Source organism: Theobroma cacao, chromosome 2, assembly GCF_000208745.1.
Source record: "Theobroma cacao cultivar B97-61/B2 chromosome 2, Criollo_cocoa_genome_V2, whole genome shotgun sequence".
NCBI classification, from domain to species: domain Eukaryota; kingdom Viridiplantae; phylum Streptophyta; class Magnoliopsida; order Malvales; family Malvaceae; genus Theobroma; species Theobroma cacao.
This window is the reverse complement of record NC_030851.1, coordinates 32,503,279-32,521,111: the sequence shown is the minus strand read 5'-3', so window position 1 is coordinate 32,521,111 and position 17,833 is coordinate 32,503,279. Positions and strand designations below refer to the sequence as shown.

Here is a 17,833-nt window from a genome sequence, read left to right as displayed (position 1 = left end):
TAATGGTAATATATAATTAATGTATTTCTAAATAGCTTTATTTTTTTCTCAATTATTTTTTCTATTTGCAATCAATTAATGATAATATGTATTCAATTATCTCCGACTGTTATTTTTTCCTATATATAAAACTAATTATATTTTTTATTCAATTTATAAAATCCACTTTTGAATTTTTTTTCTCATTTGCTCTATCTTTTTTTACTTTTAATTTTTCTCTAAAGAATATACAAAAAATCTGTTATATTATTAACTTTATAAAGTCGTGAGTCTCATTTACTGTTTGTAATAAAAATTTAACAATTAGATATTATTGTTTTAATCTTTATAGATTTTTTTACTTTAATTTAAAGTTTATATTATATTATTATATTACCTCTATTTTATGTGATAATTAATTTATTGAATTATAAATTTAATTAAAAATTTTAATATATATTTTTTAATTTTAATAAAACAAATTTCATTTGACTATTTAACTTTAGACCCTTAAGATTATTAGACCGCCTGAAAAGTTGATTGTAGACCAAGGGCATGTTCGGCAACCCCATTATGCCCACCGTTTCGTAGTCTTGCTGTTGGGCCATGTGCAACGAGATTGGGCTACGCCGACCACACTGCAGGTGCAGGCATGACGGGGTGCTCATCCGCACCAGGGGTCTACTGAGCCAACCCCAACCGTACTGGACGTCTTTTTCTTTTCCAATTCTTTTTGTATTAAACCGTATAAAGAAAAGCAAATCGCTAATGGCTCTATACAAATAAAATGGTTAGGTCTATCAGATAGTAATATGAGAAAATGGTCTAATAGTGAAGAGAAAATACACCCTACCAGACTGATTGGGATAGAAGACCAAACTGCGAGAGGAGATGGAGACACTACATACCATATATTTCTAACATATTTTCCAAAATTTCTTGACAGAAGCTCAATCGACTCAGCTATTTTTCCAATAAGGAACAAGAAGCTTATACATGACTTTTTTCTTTTTTTTGTTCCCTTTTTACAGATGAATACAAGCATTCAACAACTATCAACACCAATCACAATTTTTTAGCATTTCAAAGCTCTGCAACTGAATAGGCACCAAAGTTCAAGGCAACCATTTGTCACCTAGGACCAGAAAGCTCCATGGCTTCTATCACGAGTGAAGATTCTTCTATAAAATCTGAGTATCTTTGCGGAGGGTTATCACATGATCGGAACCTTGGTGTCTCAACCTTCTGTGAGGCCTCCCATTTCTCGGCCAAGCCATCACCCTCTAGCATCCTTAATACTTCAGACATTCTTGGACGGTGTGAAGGATTGAATTGAGTGCATAAGAGGGCAACTTGAACCATTTCTTCCAACTCAATTCTGTCAAAATTGCCCTTTAGATCCTTATCCACCAGCAGGCTCAGTTTACCTTCCTGATGTAGCTTCTTTACCTGCAAGCAAAGTCAACCAATTAAGAGAACATTTCCCATGAAGAAGACAAAATACCCGGAAGGTGATGGGAGGGAAACTAATGTAAAAGTATAGTCCCCTTAGTTTTAGCGTGGTAAACCACAGAATGTTGAGTAACGTTGCAAGGATAGAATCTCATCTAAAGACTGATTTTAAGAATCACCTTAGTCAGATGTCTTCCAATGTTTTATGGAAAAAAGTATGCATATAGTGAACAAAAAGAAGGGAGCAAAATTATTCATGCAGTTATATACATCATTTGCACTACACATGCAACATCCTTAAAAGACAAGAAATACTAGTTAACATTTATTCCACGTCAATTTACATTTTAATTGCATGTATTTCTCAATGCACCTAAACTGTACGTTTTAACAAAACTCTGCAAGCAAACAGAGAGAGAGAGAGAGAGAGAGTACCCAATCAAGCATTACGCCCTTCTGGTTTGCTGCTCGTCCAAAATCCAAGGCCTTCTGACCTGTGATTAGCTCAAGGAGCAGGATCCCAAACCCAAATACATCTGTCTTCTCTGATGACTGACCTGTTGATAAATACTCAGGAGCAATGTGACCAACAGTACCACGAACAGCAGTAGTAACATGAGAATCTCGGTGGTCTAAAAGCTTTGCCAACCCAAAATCTCCAACAACTGCCTCAAAGTCTTCATCCAACAAAATGTTGGCAGCTTTGACATCACGGTGAATAATTTTCGGGTCACACTGTTCATGCAAATAAACAAGCCCCCTGGCTGTACCTAAGGCTATCCTCTTCCGCCTTGCCCAGTCTAAAGCTGGCCGACCATGTATGTGATCTGATAGGAAATCCCAAATTTGATAAAAAAAGGAAAACTATTATTATGGACTAGATGCCGAATTCTAGCAAGATTTATCACTTCAAATAGTAATTAAAAGCAAACAGGAGGATTCAATCTTCATTTAATATTCAAATTGAAGGACTAACTCCTGGAAAAAATATTGAAAGAAAACCCAACATGGCTCAACAGTCAACAAGTACGAGGGGTGATTTACACACATGGTTGAATGAAGCAGCCTCTTATGCTACAAGGTTGGTTAATTCTATTCCCTGAAATTGACTTGAGTTTAAAGTTTATTCATAGGATAATTTTGTTGTTAATTCTGGACCACTTTAAGGAGACTTTTTTTTATTCAGGGATCTATTATAATAGTGATGAATGCCAGTCTACATGATCTGAAGAAGTTGAAAATTGTTTCCCTTTCAAGACCACACCATACTCTGTATGGTTGAGTTAAAATGAAGATGTGCCATTTATCATCCAAACCTATATGCTGCCTAAAGCTGGACACATCATAAGTACAGTTTCAAGAAGCAGCATAGCAGTGCAATATGGAATGTACAGATGTAACAGTGACGCGAAATTCAAAAACAGCAGTTCTGCAGGAGGCAGCGATGTCATGGTGCTGCCAGCCATAGCTTTTGATGACCATAGTAGCTATCTTGAGGTCATAAACAAAAATAGGAATGAAAAATAACTACTGAAATTCAGTAAACTAACCTCTTAGTCTAGAAGCTACACTTCCATTTGGCATATAGGGGTAAACCAGGAGCCTTTCATTCTCAGTTGTGCAGAATCCAGAAAGCCTGAGTAGATTGCGATGGACAGCTAAACTTATTGTCTCTACTTCTGTCTGAAATTGGATTTCTCCACCAGCTATGTTATAGTCCTTCAGCCTTTTAACAGCCACCAAAGTCCCATCATTCAAGCATCCCTTGTACACTATCCCAAATCCACCTCTCCCTAGAATGTTCTTGGAGTTGAAATGGTCAGTAGCAGCCCTAAGTTCTTTAAATGTATACCTTTTCAAATGGCCCAAGCATACTTCCGGGTCATATTGTTCTGCCATGCAACATGTAAAAGGATAAGAATTAGAGGATAACAGAGAAAGAAAACATTATCTTTTATGCATCCAACAAGATAGGTTACAAAGTCCTCACTTGTGCTTCCAAATTCATTTCTGCCTCTTTCAAAGCATTCAACTTTTCTTTCTCTCCTTACCCAAATACATTTATCAAAATTCAAAATTACAAAAATGAAGCTTTACTTCATATATCTGCAAATAACGCTTCAAGACACACTGTACTTAAAAGCTTTACAATGAGCAATTACAAGAACTTGCTCAACATATAGTATCGAAAAGCGTAACTTCCATCTTAAAATGTGTTTCATTGCAAATATTGCAAAGAATATCACCTATATGACCACATGATTGTTGATTTTGGCGAGATTTCAGAGAAAACATGGATAATATATGAGAACATTTAGGAAAAAGCTTTTCCCTACCATGAACCTTTTCTGATGAAAGACAATGCGATGTGCAAAGAAACTTTTGTTCCTCTGCATGCAGAGCTCCTAAAACTAATGGAATTAATCATAGCATAACTGCAACAATAATTGCCTAGCAGTAGCTTACACATGTGAATTAGGAGTCCTTGCAGACAATAAATATTAACAAAACATAAGAGGTACCATAATCTCTTATATCTATGCATGCAGAAAACTTTTATATCAGAACTAGTAGCACTGGTAAGAATATAAAGTTAAAATAAATAATAGTAAGATCAGGAATGTTTAAGAAACTTACCATTGACATCAAAGAAAATCTGCTGGTTGTGTCTATAGCGCCACCAAACAAGTAATCCTATAAATAGTATGATGAAAAAAGCAGCACCAAAGCTTGCACCAAAAGCAACAGCTACACGATGACCTTTTGATCCATAGTCCGATTGAGCTAAGAAATCAGAGATCCAGATATTCAAACATGTAATCAAACTGTAATGCAGAAAAAAAATGTCAAAAAGATTTATTAAAAAATGCATGTATAGCACAGTAATAGACACCTTTTAGACCATCTGGTGGGAGAGAAAGAGGCTCTGGAAAGACAGCAGAACAGTTATTGCCAGCTTTAGGTCCACAAATTAAAGGGTTGCCAATAACTCTGAAAGTGTACAGGAACCGTAGTTTATAACTAAGACACCATAATAACATGCATTTAAAAGCATTAACAATAACAGGGGAAAGATTAGCTCACTTGAATGTCCTTGCTGATATTTTTGGCAGGGAACCACTCAGATTATTATAAGACAAGTCCCTATTACAAGATTTATACACACCAGCAAGTAAATATACATGCAAAATAAGGTAACAAAATATCATCTACTTATGAGGTTTTCAAAATAGCCTTTCCAAGAACATCAAAATATGAGGTGCACAAGTCCAGATACATACACAAGAGTGAGACCTCCAATGTTTGACAAAGAATCTGGGCAGGCTCCAGTAAGGCTATTGTTGTTTAACCGCCTGACTTGTCCAGTAAGTATAATAAAACATGTAAGAAATAGAAACACTAGATGCAAGATGCAAAAGCAGTAAGAGTTTTTGAAATCTTACAAATAGTTTAGGCTTTTTAGGTCTCCCAAGGAAGTGGGTATTTCACCCCTGAAAGTATTGTTGGAGAGATCAAGGGTCTCAAGCTTCTCTAACTTCCCAATGGTAGATGGAATTGGACCTGAAATAGCATTATTTTGAAGCAACCTACAAGAGAAAACGAAGGCACATGTCAATAACTTAAAAAAAATATGCAGCAACTCTGGGTCTCAAAGATGAGGGAAACCCAACAATAAATAGATAAAAAAAATTATATGCAACTTTAGTTACACAGAGGCAATAACTTACACTGACTGCAAGTTGCTAAGGTTTCCAATCGATGGAGATAAGGTCCCAGATAAGCTCTGACTGGGAAGTCCCCTGTTGAAGTGAAATAAGAGTCTTCATTAATATTATGCGCCAAAGATAAAATGAACGGCCTATGGTACATTCTCAGTTCAGTTTTCTATTACCAAAACCTGTTTGAAATAGGCAAGATATGAAAGAGAAGAAGAAAACTTACAAAGCAGAAACATAGCCATCTGTAGAGCAAGTAACCATCCTCCAACTACATGGATCGACAGAATTCATATCCCAATTCTCCAGAACATTATATGGGTCGTGCAGATTATATTTAATGGCCATTAAAGCAACCACTGCTCAAAAATTCATCAAAAGCCGAGAGAAAAGAGAAATGCGAATTAAACCTTTTTTCTAATTAAGCGAAATTGCAGTAAAACTTTGGAAAACGAGGATTTTTAAGCGAAAGCTGTCAAATTAGACAATACTTAAACAGCAATGTGTCAATATGTAGTTATACTGGCATGTCGGTTCAGGGCCGTTCAGACATTCTTGCAAACCATCAAAGCATTTACTCCAAAAAAACAAAAGAATCCATGGAATTGGAAATTATCAATCACTTTAAGAAATATTACAAAACGAAGAAAAGTGATTAATGAATTTCACTACACTACTTAAGAAAGAACAAAAAATAATTCAAATTTACAGGCAGATGACAAAATGAAAAACCTTCACCTGTAAATTGGATGCAGAGAGAGAGAGAAAGAGAATTTTTAAAAGAAACTAACCTTCAAAGTTTATACCAGTAGGAGAAAGAGTAGCAGAGGAAATCCCCATCAATGCCAAAACCAGTAAGCCCAGTCTAAACAGCATCAAACTCCTTCTGTCCATACTTTACGGTCTCTCAGCTCATTCAAACTTTACTTTCTCTGAAAAACCAATATCCTCTGATCAACACCACCATGACCAGCCATCCTTCAAATGAAGCTAAATTCTCTTTCCTTGCCTTATCCAACCAAAAGATGTCCTTTTCAGACTCAGAACCACATAAACTAAACCGACCATTACCCTTTAAAGGAACTTCTTTTTTTTTTTTTTTGAACCTTTTCACTTCAAAAGCAATATCAAAACTGCTTCTTGATTAATACCCAGATGCTAAAAACACTTTAATCTTGCAAAACGACTGAAGCTGAGATGGAGACAATAAGAACCAAAAGGTAAGTAGTAGAATGAGCACCAAATGAGCTAGGACAAAGAGCTAAAAAATAGAGAATTTTCTCGAGAAACAAGCAGCCATTTTTTTCCTGAAATTCTGAGATCCTAGAGATCTGAGAGTGCCGGTGTTTGATTTCTATATGTTTTGGGTTGATCCCCACAAATTCCATGTGGTTTCGCCCTTGGTTTTCAGCTCAGCCTTGCTCCTCACTATTGATTCCACTACCATTATCTTTTGGCAACCCCTTTTTTCTCTTTTCTATTCACCTTTTCAATTCCCTCTAAAACACAAAGCAAAAAGATGAATGAAAGGAAGAAAAAACCAAACAAGCAGAGGCCAAAACAAAATGCCAAAGTCGACACAGATACAGATGCAGACACCGTAACAAAAACACTGTTCTTTTCCAGCGTTTTTTCTTTTCTTTTTTAAAAACAGTGAAGATTAAACATCTTTTTTAACTTTTTTTAAATAATTTTGTGAATTTTGAATTTTCTTTTTTTCTTTAGAGGGGATTTGTTAAAAATTCGGTGATTGGACTAAAGAGATGCGTGGGATTTTTATCAGAAAGAGAACATTGGGATGTCTATGGCCAAAGGGAAGAAAATTAAAGAAATAAATAAAATTATATATATTTTTTATTTTATTTTTTTTGCAGGTAAGGTTTTTTGACAGGTCACGTGCTTGGATTGTCCTGGCCTTTGTTGGTTTTCGGCTTTAATTCCATTTTTTTTATTTAATTTAAATATTTATATTCTGTTAAAGTTTTTGCAGGTTTGGCCCACCTTGCTAAAATACGCAGGATGTTTTAAAAGAATGCTTAACCGGAATTATTCATTTCTTCACATCCTACCCCAATTTATATATACAGTTATTATTTAATGAGGTATTTAATTTTTTATAATTTGGTTAATGTATTAAAAAATATCTAAATAGAATTATTTTCTTTATTTGAAAGAAGAGGATCAGAGTTTTATTTTTTAAATAAAAAAATTATATAATAACTAAGAAATTAAATGTTCAGAGATTTAAATATATTAATTTTAAAAATAAAATTTTATTTAAATATAATAAATGCTTGTTAATTAGATATATTTGTATTAAACTCTTAATTATATTTAAAAATATCAAGGAGAAAGGACTCGCTCAGGTTTATTAATTAATTAATAAATTGTTTTATGTTTTGCCATTTAATGACGGATATACATCAATACATAGTACCTGACGCAGCAGTGGTACTGTACTGGTGCTTAAAACAGTGTTAGGATGGGAAGCAGGAGGAAAACAGTGGACGAATGATTGCCATTAGATCAGATGGTCTCATCAACGGTCACGATCAATCCTCGTCCTGGCTGCTTTGCAGTAACTTTGCAGGACGGGCGGGGCCATTTGCTTTGTGATATAGGATTTGGCTATTGGCTTTTTAGTTTTTAGGTATTTTTGGATTTTAACTAAATAATTATTATTTTTTATTTAAAAGTAAAAAAAACAGTAGTGAGTGTGTACTTAGTGGTGGAGATGCGTGCCCAGTTTTTGTACCCTTTTGTTATTCTTTGTTGGTTACCGTGAGAGAGAATCTCTAACATCCGCCCACCCAAACCCTCCAACCCCATGCCTACGCCTGGTTACTTTTGAGTTTGAGCCATCCCCACTCCACGTATTCACCAACGCGGCTATGCCGTTGCCCACTTCACTTACATCACCTCTGTCCCAAAACCTATGTTAGTGGCGTAATGACTTTTTATGGTCTTTTTAAACATAAAAAAAAAAACACGAATTTTAGTTCAGATGTCACGCAACCAACCATGTAAAAATTTTACTTACCAAAGTTGAAAGAATTTAAATTATACGAAATAATCCTAAAAAAATAACTTTTTAAACATTACCATATCACATTACCTTGTAGAGAAGAAAGACTTACGTGGCAAAGCATGTTGGATTTATTTTAGGGAGTGTTGTTTTTTAACCTTCAAATATAGAGTATTTTAAAAAATAATTTTTTTAATTTTAATTATTTTTAATCAAAATTTTTTTTTGATAAATTATCCTTAATAAAATTTTTCATATTCAAGTGTTCTCAAAATTTTTTCTCCCGTCATATATCTGCTTTGCTCTCAAGCTCTCCATTTTTTTCTCTCGTCATCTATTTTTTTTGTTTCTAATTTTACTAACATCACTATCTTTTTATCTATCTCTCATCATCTCGTCATATAGTCAAAGAGCATGACATAAAAGGTAATAATATATTATTAAATTTATTAATTTATATTTACAAAACTCTCTCTATCTATTTATCTCTCGTTATCTCATCACCGACTTACAGATCAAAAAACATGACACGATGAGTAACAACAAGTGATATATTACACACCAAAAGCTTCCTTCTTTTTACTTATGTTACATGCTAAGGCATGAATCACTTTGTTATACTCTAAGACATGTTCTACCAAATTGAAATCATTAAAAAACTTATATCTATAAATCCAATAACCCATTGTTGCTCACTATACCGTGTGGTGAGAGATAGACAGAGAAAGAGTTTTGTGAGTGAAAATCAATAAACCCAAAAATATATTGTTACATTTCATGTCATGCTTTATAGTACGTAGATAGACAACGAGATAACAAAAAATAGTAATAGTAGTAAAATTAGAAAAAGTTAGATGACGAGAGAGAAAAAAATGAAGAGCAAATCATATTAGGGAGCAAAGTATATGAATGGCAAAAGAGAAATTTTGAGAGTATTTAATTTGTTTGAAATCATTTTAAAAGTATTTTTGTCATCTCATAACTAAATTTAATTAAAAACAGTTAAAATGTTATTTTTGAAATGAGTTTATAAATAGGGTTATTTCTTGCCCTTTTCTTTTTACTTTATTAGTATATTGCTAGAGTAAAAATATACTACTAATCAACACCAAACATTCATGGGACATTATTATCCTACTTTTAAGACATAAATCAGTAAGAGGAGAAGGGTAAAAGTGGCATTTAATCATGGATATTTACAGTAAGTGTAAGATTAATAATATTATTAAAAAGATAATAATGCCTTGAGGTGCTCTACGTTGAAGGTGAAGGTACAGAAGTCCAAGGGCATTTTTGTCGCATTGGGAAAAGTGGAATTGATTTAAGAGTAAGAAATGCGTAGAGAGAGAGAGAGAGAGAAAGAGTATGTTCACTGGAGCTTTCTCTACCTACGCAATAGGCAATACACAGTGGATTGGAAAGGGGATTCCAAGTAACGATGCTCGAGACCCCAAACCCAATGCCTAAGGTATTTTGGTCGTTTTGGGGTCCCCAATGCCTATTTTTATCAACCTTTTACTACTTGTGTATTTATTTAGGAGGCTACTTTTTTTAAAGGAGGAACTATGTACCATTACCACTACCATTTACTATATTTTTTTTCACGAATATACAATTTAATCACAGATCTTTAACATAACTAAAGAAATCTTATATATGCTTCTCTTGGAGTAGCTTAACTCTAAAGTTATTAAATAGTTTAATAAGAAAAATCTCAAGTTCACATGCACAAAATCCATATGTTTTGAACTTTTGGTTGATATTTTAACCATCAAAACTGAAATCATTTCATTTAAATACAAAATCAAGAGAAGATTTTTTTAGTTTCTTTTGGTGGCTAATAAAAAATTCAAGGTAGGTATTTCAATCTTCATGCTATAATTATGACACATCGATAATTACTTTTCCTAACGGATAGTGTTAATCCAAGTCACAGATAAAATCCAAAATCATAAGTATTTACATGGAGAAGATGATTTTATCAACATACTATTGGGTGAAAATTTTTTTTATAACTAGTAACAGTTTCATGTATTTTTCTTTTATTGTCTCTAATAATCTTCTTATTATCTAATTATATATAAACTAGAAAAGTTATTACAAGTATGGACAAATACAAATTGAGTTGATTACTTTTTTTTTGGGGGGGGCTATTGTTGGGTTGATATAGATAGATCTCCACAGTTTATTCTCTGCAACAACTAGCGCTTTGCATTGGGGTTGCTTCCTCTTGTTGGTATTCCACTGTCAATCTCTCTCTCTCTTTCCTAACACAGAGAAACCATTCCCGGCATCACACAATATAACTATTTAAAGCTTTAGATTTTGATTAAAAAAAATTGTAATTTTTATGGGAAATTCATAAGTAAATAACAAGATAGTAGCACTGGTAAAAGTGAAAAGATGTACATAAAGAGAGAAGCAAACAGTATTCTTTTCAAATGCAAATCATGAGATAACATCCCCAATTATTCGACTGTAATCATTGAGACGAGGAGGGCCCCCTCCCTCCAAATCTGTGGTTCTCTCGATTTTCTCTCTCTCTTTGTTTTTTTTTTTTTTCAAAAAGAAAAGAAGAAAGCGTTGGCCATCTGATCAGCGAAGTTAGGTTCCAATTGAAAAACGTCAATATTGACCTTTTATCCTTTGCTTTTTTTAAAAAAAATTTACAAAACACACCTTATTGGTAAGTAGGCAAAAGGTCTAAAAGAGAAATAAGAGTATAATCAAATTCAAAGCAATATCTTGTTTTAAGTAAAATAACAGACTTGGAGAGTTGGCAAGTGCTTCCAACAGCCCCACCCAAACCAACCAACCAACCAACCAACCTAGTGTTTTTTTTATAATCTTTGGGATTCCTACCAATATCAAGTCAAGATTGAATCCAAATCCCTTGTGTGTAGTGCTACCGAGTAGCAGAGGGGAAAAGGCACGAGCCTCACTTACTGACCAAAATTGGATTTTGGGTCCTCAGTTTCAAACCCCCAGCAAAATTCACAGAACAAGATCTTTGACGGGTGTGCTTTCATCAACTCAAAAAGAAGAAAGTTACCACCAAAAGACAGAAAGTGCATGGGCCCCGACCAGACACCAAACCCAAGACGATTAGAGTGAAATAGACGTTGATAAAAATTGTAATGTACTCCATTCTGGATGTGGCAAATGCGGATTGGGTTAGTGGATGTTGCCCTAGCAATTAACATCATTCTTTTCAAACCTCTGTCCTAAACATATAACAATAACCAAAAAAAGGGATGGAAAAGGCATGCAACCTTTGCTTTCAAAATTATCAAGAAACAATTCAATTTCAAAGTAGGCAGGGAGGGTTGGAAAATTCTGCGAATTGTTTGTTTGACAATTTTTGGTGCTGCAATCCACTGTAGTAGAAACTAGGAACTAGAAAGCCTTTTTTATCTTAAAAATTCAACTACTTTTATTATTTTCTTAGTTGTGGAGGATGATTTCGCATGGGCCCCATTTTAAGTGACTTTGGTTTATTTATTTAATTTGTTTATTTGGGTTTGTGGGGTCGTTTTACAAGTCATGATTTCCATGGTTGTGGACCAACAACCCAGACCGACTAAAGGCATGGTTTATGCATTTAAAAATCCATCTATGTGATTTTCCCCAACTAACTCAAGAAATGTGGCATTGGTGTTGATAGCGATGGTTCCTCACGTTTTTGGTGCAATGATTATGTACTTTATCTACTGTGCACATATATTGAACCAGGAACAATATTCCTTTCAACTCACCATCATCAATAGACCCTAACACACGTTATGGCTCAATGCTGTACACATATGTTCAAATAAATGCCAACTTAACACCATTAACTTCATTAATTAATGTGTTCATTATCTTATTAATTTGTCACAATTTTAACCCTAATTAAGCTCCGTCCAATGATTTACCCACATTGAGTCGTAGAAGACGATGTGCTCTTTGCAAGTAATTGAGATGGGAACCTTATATGGCATCTTTGGTTGATTAAACTTTTAAAGTAAATCCATCGGTTTTCATAATGCTGGTAAGTGTTTCATGTTTGAAATTTGCCCTAGAAGGATATCTAACACAGATATGAAATAATCTTCGTTTGGATATCATTTTTCTGTCAACAATTTAATCATATTAATTTCTAATCACAAAACAATCCCAGGGCCTTTCTTTTTTATGTTGGAAGAACAATCCAAGCTCTTGTATGAGACTTGAGAGGAACATATTAAAATTGAATCCTTTTATAGAGAGACCATTTCATTTTAGTTGTGATTTTTCTGGTTTGGGCAAGGCCTATTAGTCAGCTCGACACCAACATGCTTTGGCCCTATATGATTGGAGCTACACCTTTTCCCCCACTCGATCTATAAAGCTCAGAGGCCCATCCAAGCTCACTTACTACCTTAAAAGATTTTGCTACATATTGATATAACTAAGATAATGCTGAATTGACTGTAATTTATTCCATTGAATGAATTTAAGTTAAGTTTAGAATTTCATTAAAAAGAAAAAATTTAATTAAATAATCAATTAGACTTAAATAAAAATAATTGGTGACGATTTTTTATTTACATCGAGCAATCGAGTTTCTCGAACCTACACGTTTTGATAACTAATATGACCGTTGCTACTCAATCAAAGAGTGGGATGTGCCCTTTTTTAATGAAGTAGCGTTGTGTTTGTCAAATGGGTCAATAAAACCCCCATTCTCCTTTTTTTGAAAAGCAATACCCCCATTCTGCTTGGTACACCATATAAATGTTGTAAAAACTTGGGTTGCATAAAGTGGTAGATCTTCTTAATCTGTCTCCTACATATGCTATATACTCTTCAACTACACGCGTATTTTGTTGTCTATCAATAAAATCCATTTCTACTGGACAAAATAAAAAAAAACTTTTGAGTAAATACATAATATATTTAATGTCTAGATTGGGCATGGTCAAGGTTTAGGTTTGGACTTGGTACGCATGCTTCGAAAATTTGGGCCTAAAATTCAATAGCCCATGTTGCGCATCAAGGTTGTTTTGTTTATTCAAGTCCACCAAAATCAGAATGGGCTTTGGGTTCAAAAAGTTCAATGTTGATCTCGTGTCACAGATTATCGTTTTTAATTTAAAATACATATTTATTAGATGAAAGTAAATTCTTATTTAATAAATTCAAGATCAACTATATTTTTTATTAGTATAGGATCCATGACATTCATTGACCAAGATCCTATCTCATTTTTACCTTTAATTGCAGTGTGACGCTTGATGGGAAACGTTCGGTAGAAGGATAAAAATCATTTCCTCAGTTTCCACAAGCCATGAATTTAAAAGAAAAAAAAAATGTAACTATGCTTAGTTTAGTTATAGGATAAAACAACTTTTCAGTCTTGTTTTTTTATTCTTTCTACCAAACACATTAGGGAAAGGTGCATTTTCAGTTGGTTTAGCCCTCTCTTTAATTAATTATTACGTGGAGCATGTGTTTCAGTTAGAATGGATACGGATGAAAGCCTGATTAAGCTATGCGCAACTTGTTCTTGCTTTAGAAAGGAAAATATTGTTAAACTTATGCAATAAAGACAAGTAAACCAAGTCATTATAGGCGGTTGCAGGCAGGCAATACTGCAAAACGAAGATCACTCACTATCAAGCATGATTTTAATATGAAGTCGTTGGATTGAAAGTGGTATTCCAGCACCTGAAGGGGAAGAGGAAGGGGGGGAAGAAAAACGAAAATTCTTTTACCCCTTCGTGCTGTCCTTGTCTGCCTGATGGTTTGTAAGTTGGAGAAGTTTCCATCATGAAAATGATGCCCCAACAACCTCATGAAGCGTTTTAAGCAATTGCAAGAATGAAGAGATTACGACAACATTGCATGGAAGTAGGAACTGGGAATTGAAAATGTACGTTCAATTCGCAGAGCATAGTGGAAAATAGGCCATCACCATCTGACCTAGTGGCACCGCTCTCTTTTTCTTATTGCATGATAGAGTACAGGTTTTGCTTTCTTAAACCTTGTAAAGTCACTATATAGAAAGATCCTTGCCCAAAGCCATCTGCAGGGTTAGATTTTGGGCCGTTTTCATTGTCATTTTAATAATTACTTTTTTGAGTAAAAGCAATCAAAATTCATAGCTGTGGGACAAAATAATGGTTCTTATAATCAATTCTGTGGATATTCGTATTTGAATTATTCAACAGAGTAGCAATATCCTGGAACGTGTCTTAAGGTGATCTACTTTGGACTTGGACAAGCATTGGTCTTGTCATAAAAAAGTCACATACGTAATAATTACAACAAGTTTCCTACCCAACCTACGTAATTGTGCCTATCATATCAATTTATGTGGCACGGACAATATAAGTAGTCAGAAAAAAAAAATGAAATTCAACCCCAAGGAAAAAGAATAAAGAAGAAAACAATAAATTCTCCAACGGCATCAGGATAAGTATCTTTAATGAAAAGACTGCACCGCACCAAACGTTACAACTTTTGGGGTCCGAATTTGTTTATTTGCTGCTACCTTGTAATCACAAAGGGAATGGATTTAGTTTGTTTTTTCCTTTCCTTTTTTTTCTCTGCCAATAAGAGAATTTATTAATCATGATAAAACATGATACGCATGGTCTGATGAAACCAGAGCAATAGGAAGTAGCAGTGCGTTGGAAATACCACAAACACCTTACTAAAATAGGCACACAGGCCTCCACGCCTAGCAATAAAATCACCTGATGACTCCATGAAATGCAAAGTAGAATAAAATTAGAGCAACCATGGAAACCGTCCATACGCTTACAAGAACATTAATCAGACACAGCCAACACACATACAACATATCCGATAAAGTGAACAATGATGTGAGAGGATGAAGACAGCCCCTCAACATCACCATATATAGTAGACATGTCAATCCTATCCACACCAACGTTTCTTAACGGGTACACTAATGCGTTTGCTTCTCTAAAAGTACGGGGTAACGAGATTTCTCTAAAATGTTTTCACAACAAATCAATTTCAATGAAGACCTTTCATAAGTGCCTCGATTTCAATGAAAAATTATTGGACGGACTATAACTAATAGAGAACGAATGCATCTTGCCTATGCTGGATTGAATCACATCCAGAGCGTTGAGGAGAATTTTTCACAGCAAAATTTTAATGTGAAATGGACAGCAAAAAAAAAAGAAATACGAAATTTTTCCATATGATGATGCGGAAAGAAAGGATTTGGAATCATATCTTCAAAATTCGAAATAGCAATGGGAATATGATCGAAGATCTTTCATCTATTCAAAATTCAGCCGTGGATTTCTTCTCTAATCTCATGCAGTTGAAAGAACATGATATTTCAATGTTTAACTCTTCTTTAATTTCATTTATAATTTTCACGAATGACAATAATTTTTTTCGTGCAATTCCAACTTTGTAGGAAATTAGAGAAACAGTATTTGATATTGACAAAAATAACGTAGCAGGTTTGGATGGTTTTTCTTTGCTATTTTATCAACATTGCTGGAACATAATCTCCAAAGATTTATTGGATGTGGTAATTGAATTTTTCCGACATACGACACTGCCCTAGGGTGTAACGTCCTACTACACTAGTTTTGTTGCCCAAGCATTCTAATCCTTCGTATTGAGGTGATCTTCCACCTATTCGTTTATACACTGTCTTTAACAAGATAATAACTAAACTCCATTCTAATCATTTATCAAAGCTTTTGCCAAGTATTATTTCAGATAATCAACGTGGCTTTGTTAGTGGAAGGGTAATTGCTGACAATATCCTCCTTGGTCAAGAATTAATACACAAGATTGATCATAAAGTCCAAGGTGGGAATGCAGCCTTAAAGTGTGACTTGATGAAGGCATATGATCGACTAAATTGGGAGTTCTTGTATGTTATGATGCGACATTTTGGATTTAATGAGCAATGGATTGATATGATATGCAAAAGCATATGGAATTGCTAGTTTTCACTTCTCCTTAATGGCGTTTTGATGGGATACTTCAAATCCGGAAAGGGTTTGTGGCAAGGTGACTCCATATCCACTGTTCCTTTTATTTTATTTGTCGAATATCTTTCTAGGGGATTGAATGCCCTTTATGAATGCTATATATCATTGTGTTACTCTTTAAGATGTCTTATAGTTTACATATGATATTATTATTTTTACTAACGGCAACAATTTGGGATTGAGAAAAATACTAAATTTTTTGAAAACATTAGATTAGGTATCTGAGCAGAAAATAAATCAGCAAAAGAGTTGCTTTATCACTGGTAATAAAGCTACTAATTCCTTAAATCAGATAATTCAATCAACTATGGATTTTATTTAGAAAATGATGTTGATTACTTACTTGGGAGCTTCATTATATAAAGGTACGAAAAAATCAATTTTATTTGACTTTTTAATAACTAAAATTAGAAATCGTATTTTGAGATGGGAGAATAAAATCTCACACTAGGAGGACGAGTTACTTTGTTGAGGAACGTCTTCTTTTCAATGTCAATATACTTGTTACAAGTTCTTAAATCGCTGTTATGTGTAATTGAAAAAATTGAAAAGTTGTTTGACAACTTTGTTTAGGGTGATTCAACAGCCTTTAAACATATTCACTAGACTACTGATAACTCTATTATGTAGAGTTATTTTGACACATTTTAGGTGCTTAAGTAGCATTTTAGGTTTGATTGTAGCATTTTAGGTATTTTTCTAGTTTAAGTTTGATTATATATTGAGTGGTTAATTTAAGTTATTTTAGTTAATTTTTATGTTATTTTGTTCTAATTTACTTTAAGAGTAGTTATTGCTGTTTCTCTTATTGCTTTTATAGAAAATTTGATGAAAAAGGCTCATTTGATGAAAATTCGTGCAAGTATGATGATGGCTTTATTCATATATGTTGTGGGATTTTGACCATATCGCTCTCTAAAGAACTCCAAATGAAGTGATTCTTAGACCACTAGAACGCCAAGAGGTAGGGCCACAACTTTTATATTTACTGCTTTGCCTAATTCTGATCGAATCTTGGTCAAAATATTTGTCTAAGTCAAAGCATTATTGTAGTATGCATGGACTAAACATGATGCGGTATTTGTAGCATATCTTTCAATCCATAAGTCCAATTGACGAGATTCTTGAGCCATTGGAAAGTTAAGAGACAGGTAAAATTTTCACATTTACTATTTTGCCCAGTTTTTGACTAGAGAGAGGTGAACATGTTCGAAGTTGATAGACAGATGCAGTTTTGCACTTAAGGCAGCATGGCACGAACGCCGCGGTGCTAGAGAACCATGGCCGTGGCACTGAGAATCTTAGGAGCATTATACAGAAACCTGAGAGCACAACGCTGTAGCGCTGAAGAAGTAGCACTGTGGCGTTACAAAATTTTGTTTTGGCACCACGATGCCAAGAAATCATGGCCGCGATGTTACCCTTAGTTTCCAAAAATAAAAATTTGATGGAATTTTAGAAATTAGGTTACTTAGAGCATATTTAAAGGACATTTTTCAGAGGTTTAAAGGGGGAGGCTATAAGCAGCTATTCTGGAGATTTGGAGCCAAAAGCAAAGCAAGAAAACAAGAGAATTTGAAAGAGAATTGAGATTGCAAAGTTTCAATAATTAGTTTCTTTCTCTGCTTTTGTGTTTTTCTTATTTTCTTTGA

The 17,833-nt window shown here is 34.1% G+C and overlaps 1 protein-coding gene across 1 annotated transcript; it reads right to left on the bottom strand.

Annotated features, from left to right (window-relative positions):
* On the bottom strand, positions 872-6,785 carry LOC18609508 (protein NSP-INTERACTING KINASE 3). Its single transcript, XM_007044646.2, has 11 exons — positions 5,939-6,785; positions 5,374-5,506; positions 5,160-5,231; positions 4,875-5,018; positions 4,713-4,784; positions 4,516-4,575; positions 4,325-4,422; positions 4,069-4,215; positions 2,982-3,323; positions 1,867-2,258; positions 872-1,428 (listed from the first exon to the last, which is right to left on the bottom strand). Exons 1-11 carry the CDS (start codon positions 6,039-6,041, stop codon positions 1,111-1,113), a joined length of 1,881 nt encoding a protein of 626 aa, XP_007044708.1. The 5' UTR covers positions 6,042-6,785; the 3' UTR covers positions 872-1,110.